The following is a 6,004-nucleotide window of genomic DNA, read 5'->3' on the forward strand; positions in this document are numbered from 1 at the left end:
TAAAAAATGTTACACCTTACCCCCCCCCCCCAGTGTGTGAATCCTAATATAATACAAAAACACTTTTCATAAGAAATTAAGAGAATGAACAAGAATTAATTTATAAAAGAATACACTTTCAAATTTGGCTCAACATTTTTATTCAATACAAAATTTAGCCTTTAAGAAAGAGTTAGATCTTGACATATGGTGCAAGTACAGCTGTAAAGTCAGATCAAACAAAAACTGAATTTGGTATGACATGGAAAAGTAACAAATACAAATTCTTCCAGTAGTTTTTGTGTTTGCATTGTCATTAAACAGAGAAAATTATAATTTGACCTTGAGCAAGTGCAGGAAAAAACACCATAAAAACTGGTCACAAGAGGGACGCGTGTTCCCTGATGGCGCTACTCTCAAAATTCTTCATTCTCTGTGTACCAAAACAAACAGCCCGAGCAAACACAGTACAGCATACTGTCAGGGAACAAAGCACAAGTGTTAGAACAACTGCGATGTAACAACTTCTCATAATTTAAACAGGATTCATTACATACCTTAAATTTGGGGTAGTCATTCATCAAAATTGTGACAATTCCAATGTAAGGCACAAACCTGTCATAGAGGACGTGTGATCAGAAATACAGTGACATGTGCAAAGCAATGTAATGACATGCAATAAATAGAACTTACATTAGAGTGCAACAGTTGGCTTCTGGAAGTAAAACTTTCTCCATGGGGAAATAGATTTTTAACAATAAACTATATAAACCTTTACAGGCAAATCTGTTGTGAGCTATGAAGTTGTTAATCAATGGTATATGCTTTTGTTGAAGCCATCAGCCCACATAATTTTAACTTATTTTTAACAGTGGAATTCTTAATGTAAAACTACATTGCCCATTTTGCTGTGCAGAAAGTCCCACCAATCAGAGAGTTGTAGCCAGTAAAATCGCACCAAAAGAGCTTGCAGAAAAGTCAGACATGAAAGCACTCTAAACTAGATCAGATTTATTTGCTTAAAGATGACTAGGGATTCTTACCCCCTTGCTCTTCCCACCACGTCTTTCTTCTCCAACCAGTGCTGTCCCTGCTTGTAAAGGCCTCTGTCATCCACAGAATTATTGTCACCTTTCGTCAAGAACTTGACATCACCATTTTCTCTGAAATCAGTAGAGATCAATGTTATTGGAAGGAACAAAGACAGGCAGTATGATCAGAAAACCACAAATGGCACAACTTAATACGAATACATACAGCTCTATCCCTGATAATCTAAACTTTTCATGATGTGAATTAGACTGGGATCTTGTTAAAAACAAGCACACCATCTCAATTAAAGGTGCACTAAGTGATTTTTGAGAAACTCTGTTTATAGTTGAAATCACCAAACACATACATGCCCCGCCCCCTACCCAAAAGGATCACGCCTCTATCTTAATAGCTCCGCCCCCAACTTCACAAACATGCTTTGCAGCACAGGCAACTCCCCTATCATGAGTGGACACGCCCCTTACTGGTGATTGGCTAGAAGTGTTTTGATGCTCGGTCCGATCCACTTTCAACAACGTTTCTCAGAAATCACTTACAGCACCTTTAATATTTTCAGCCCAAGCTATGGTGAAAATGTACTGCGTGTGAACACTCTCGCATTCAGGAAAACTTGCATTTTTGTAAGTTTTAAACATGCATCTTGTAAATATACGATACTTACTTTTCATGAATTTTTAGGACTCTGTGTACGATGGGAATTTCTCTTCCCTCAATCCTGAACACAACAATCTCTCCCACTCTGATTGGATCTTCAACACGATTTGTGAGAAAGAGGAGGTCTCCTCTGTGAAACGCAGGCTCCATGCTTCCACTACAATAATAATGACATTAACAATTACACTTCACTGATGTAAATGTGATAATTTGTATCGTCTTGTGCAGCATTTGAATCATATGCCTCGATTATGTTTCAAACATCCTAGTGGGTTGCATATTTGGCTTCCCAACAAAAAGCTGGTTTTAAGAAATACTTAAAAAAAAAAAATAAGATTCATAAACTGATTTCAAAATTAAAACATGCAGGTTCAAAAAAACTCTAAAGTCACGTACATTTTAAGAAAAGTCTATAAAAAATCGGGCCCAATGCTAAAATGATGGAATTTTTCGAATGCGTTTTACCTGTATTTTGAATTACGCATTGCATTATGTTGTATTTTAGTTTAAGGAAGTTTCCATAAATTTAATGGATAACGTCTTGGAAGAAATTCACCAGTACTTTTTTTTGTTGTTGTTCTGCTTTTTTTTTCTTTCTTACAGTGCAGCAATCCATAATAACACATGCATAAATAAACTGAAAACACCATCAGGGTTTCCATACATTTTTTACCAATGCATTTAGTTTTCCGGGTTTGTTTTGTGATTGCTGGATAAGGACATTTAACACTCACTTTTACATTCTGACTTGCCCAGTTTCTACAGTAAAAAATGAGATTTATTGGCTCTGTAAATAAAAGTACAGTGCAGTACAACAGTCCTGGATAATCACTCATTTTGAAATTAAACAACTGAAACAGTATTATGCAAAAGGTAACAAAGCATGCTGCAAAATATCACCTGAGAACAACCACAATCGGGCTTTCACTCCCAGTTACAACCATCAAGCCTTTCCAGATCATCAAGGCTGAAGATACAATCATTCCAAAATTCAGCACCTGATAGTAAAGCTGAAAAACACCAGAAGCTAAACATCAGATGGCTTTTCTTTGGCTCCCAGTTACTTAAATTTACTAGCGAAAGTATGTGTTGTTAGTAAAAATAATGATGATTGATGCAGATTTGAGATCTCTTGTAGTGTAATGCCTTAAAGTCAAAGTACTAATATATAAATGAATAGCACAGAATAACAGAATAGCAGCTTTTGTAAAAAGCCGCCTTCCTTGTTTACACCTACTCAACAACAAAATATTCAAAGTCATTCAAAGCATACTTCATCTCTACAACTCGCAATAATAATATGCATAAACGTTAAAGCCACTGTCATTCAAGCTGACGTGTAGTAAGAGAGCGCAAAGCAGAGGAAGCGCCGAGCTAACTGGCTAAATAAATACACACCTGCCGCTTATTCATTCGCCGGACATCGTCGAGGAAGTCTAACGATAACATTTCGTCTGTAGATTAAATATGTATGACAAAGGTCAATTAAAATAATTGCAAAATTGATCTTTTTTTGCAAACGTTTCGCCGCCACTGCTATAGTTAGCGGATACGCGGCGACTTCTCTGGTTGCGTTACTTCCGGTAAGAAGAGGAAGAAAAAAAACTACCGAGAGATGATAGGTTGTCGTTTCATTTTAAATATATGTATGTATAGATGGCTCCTGAATTATAATACTTTTGATAATTCTGTTCAACAAACTCAAATTCCAAGTATGTAGCTCTTGTAAATAGCTCTTCGATAAACTAGAGAACACAATAACACATGACCTGCTAGTGAGACGTGTTGTCACAGAAGGCCAGTGTGTGTTAAACGAACTACCTTTCCTAGCCTTCTTGTATCCAAGACTTGAAGTTATATCTGTACAGAAACTGACTTAAAATAACATCCTGACAAATAGTCATCTAAGTAAGTGTGAGACGTTTTTCACACTAGGAAAATCGTTTCATGGCAGATTTAAACGTATCAGACATAAAATGTACTGCGTGTGAACACTCTCGCATTCAGGAAAACTTGCATTTTTGTAAGTTTTAAACATGCATCTTGTAAATATACGATACTTACTTTTCATGAATTTTTAGGACTCTGTGTACGATGGGAATTTCTCTTCCCTCAATCCTGAACACAACAATCTCTCCCACTCTGATTGGATCTTCAACACGATTTGTGAGAAAGAGGAGGTCTCCTCTGTGAAACGCAGGCTCCATGCTTCCACTACAATAATAATGACATTAACAATTACACTTCACTGATGTAAATGTGATAATTTGTATCGTCTTGTGCAGCATTTGAATCATATGCCTCGATTATGTTTCAAACATCCTAGTGGGTTGCATATTTGGCTTCCCAACAAAAAGCTGGTTTTAAGAAATACTTAAAAAAAAAAAATAAGATTCATAAACTGATTTCAAAATTAAAACATGCAGGTTCAAAAAAACTCTAAAGTCACGTACATTTTAAGAAAAGTCTATAAAAAATCGGGCCCAATGCTAAAATGATGGAATTTTTCGAATGCGTTTTACCTGTATTTTGAATTACGCATTGCATTATGTTGTATTTTAGTTTAAGGAAGTTTCCATAAATTTAATGGATAACGTCTTGGAAGAAATTCACCAGTACTTTTTTTTGTTGTTGTTCTGCTTTTTTTTTCTTTCTTACAGTGCAGCAATCCATAATAACACATGCATAAATAAACTGAAAACACCATCAGGGTTTCCATACATTTTTTACCAATGCATTTAGTTTTCCGGGTTTGTTTTGTGATTGCTGGATAAGGACATTTAACACTCACTTTTACATTCTGACTTGCCCAGTTTCTACAGTAAAAAATGAGATTTATTGGCTCTGTAAATAAAAGTACAGTGCAGTACAACAGTCCTGGATAATCACTCATTTTGAAATTAAACAACTGAAACAGTATTATGCAAAAGGTAACAAAGCATGCTGCAAAATATCACCTGAGAACAACCACAATCGGGCTTTCACTCCCAGTTACAACCATCAAGCCTTTCCAGATCATCAAGGCTGAAGATACAATCATTCCAAAATTCAGCACCTGATAGTAAAGCTGAAAAACACCAGAAGCTAAACATCAGATGGCTTTTCTTTGGCTCCCAGTTACTTAAATTTACTAGCGAAAGTATGTGTTGTTAGTAAAAATAATGATGATTGATGCAGATTTGAGATCTCTTGTAGTGTAATGCCTTAAAGTCAAAGTACTAATATATAAATGAATAGCACAGAATAACAGAATAGCAGCTTTTGTAAAAAGCCGCCTTCCTTGTTTACACCTACTCAACAACAAAATATTCAAAGTCATTCAAAGCATACTTCATCTCTACAACTCGCAATAATAATATGCATAAACGTTAAAGCCACTGTCATTCAAGCTGACGTGTAGTAAGAGAGCGCAAAGCAGAGGAAGCGCCGAGCTAACTGGCTAAATAAATACACACCTGCCGCTTATTCATTCGCCGGACATCGTCGAGGAAGTCTAACGATAACATTTCGTCTGTAGATTAAATATGTATGACAAAGGTCAATTAAAATAATTGCAAAATTGATCTTTTTTTGCAAACGTTTCGCCGCCACTGCTATAGTTAGCGGATACGCGGTGACTTCTCTGGTTGCGTTACTTCCGGTAAGAAGAGGAAGAAAAAAAAAAAACTACCGAGAGATGATAGGTTGTCGTTTCATTTTAAATATATGTATGTATAGATGGCTCCTGAATTATAATACTTTTGATAATTCTGTTCAACAAACTCAAATTCCAAGTATGTAGCTCTTGTAAATAGCTGTTCGATAAACTAGAGAACACAATAACACATGACCTGCTAGTGAGACGTGTTGTCACAGAAGGCCAGTGTGTGTTAAACGAACTGCCTTTCCTAGCCTTCTTGTATCCAAGACTTGAAGTTATATCTGTACAGAAACTGACTTAAAATAACATCCTGACAAATAGTCATCTAAGTAAGTGTGAGACGTTTTTCACACTAGGAAAATCGTTTCAAATGTAGTAGAAATAAACATGTTAAGAATCAATAGAAGCGGAGGACTATTATTAAGGTTTTTTTTAGGACTATTATTATGTTGTAATGTTTGGTTGACCAATTAGCAGAGAGGGGCGTTTCATTCCCGCCCACATGTAGAGATCGAATATTCAAGTTGTTTATTCGTTTTCTATCCCTGAATGTAAAAACGAAAAATTAAGCCGGATTCTTGATTTTTCGTTTTGTTTGAATAATTGAAAAACTAAATATGTGCCCGTTTTTCATTTTTCAGATTTCAATATTAAAACAAAAATTGATTGGACGGAAGA

At 35.7% G+C, this 6,004-nt stretch overlaps 2 protein-coding genes across 2 annotated transcripts; both read right to left on the reverse strand.

Annotated features, from left to right (window-relative positions):
* Nucleotides 1-131: 131 nt before the first annotated feature.
* On the reverse strand, nt 132-3,309 carry LOC107562127 (signal peptidase complex catalytic subunit SEC11A). The gene is made up of 6 exons (XM_016246701.1): nt 3,085-3,309; nt 2,587-2,696; nt 1,694-1,843; nt 1,023-1,142; nt 537-594; nt 132-456 (listed from the first exon to the last, which is right to left on the reverse strand). Exons 1-6 carry the CDS (start codon nt 3,133-3,135, stop codon nt 406-408), a joined length of 540 nt encoding a protein of 179 aa, XP_016102187.1. The 5' UTR covers nt 3,136-3,309; the 3' UTR covers nt 132-405.
* Nucleotides 3,310-3,746: 437 nt separating this feature from the next.
* Nucleotides 3,747-5,297, reverse strand: LOC107562128 (signal peptidase complex catalytic subunit SEC11A-like). The gene is made up of 3 exons (XM_016246702.1): nt 5,142-5,297; nt 4,644-4,753; nt 3,747-3,900 (listed from the first exon to the last, which is right to left on the reverse strand). The coding sequence occupies exons 1-3, from the start codon at nt 5,190-5,192 to the stop codon at nt 3,747-3,749; spliced, it is 315 nt and encodes a 104-aa protein (XP_016102188.1). The 5' UTR covers nt 5,193-5,297.
* Between the last annotated feature and the right edge of the window lie 707 nt (nt 5,298-6,004).

The sequence above is a fragment of the Sinocyclocheilus grahami genome, unplaced genomic scaffold, assembly GCF_001515645.1.
Source record: "Sinocyclocheilus grahami isolate Dianchi unplaced genomic scaffold, SAMN03320097.WGS_v1.1 scaffold808.1, whole genome shotgun sequence".
In the NCBI taxonomy this organism is placed as follows: domain Eukaryota; kingdom Metazoa; phylum Chordata; class Actinopteri; order Cypriniformes; family Cyprinidae; genus Sinocyclocheilus; species Sinocyclocheilus grahami.

Coding starts and splice junctions, on each gene's coding strand:
- LOC107562127 (XM_016246701.1), bottom strand. CDS start 3,135: ATGTTATCGTTAGACTTCCTCGACGATGTCCGGCGAATGAATAAGCGG. Junction 1,844..2,586: donor CCGATTGTGGTTGTTCTCAG/GTGATATTTTGC, acceptor TTATTATTGTAG/TGGAAGCATGGAGCCTGCGT. Junction 457..536: donor ATGACTACCCCAAATTTAAG/GTATGTAATGAA, acceptor GTTCCCTGACAG/TATGCTGTACTGTGTTTGCT.
- LOC107562128 (XM_016246702.1), bottom strand. CDS start 5,192: ATGTTATCGTTAGACTTCCTCGACGATGTCCGGCGAATGAATAAGCGG. Junction 4,754..5,141: donor GGCGAATGAATAAGCGGCAG/GTGTGTATTTAT, acceptor GGTGTTTTTCAG/CTTTACTATCAGGTGCTGAA. Junction 3,901..4,643: donor CCGATTGTGGTTGTTCTCAG/GTGATATTTTGC, acceptor TTATTATTGTAG/TGGAAGCATGGAGCCTGCGT.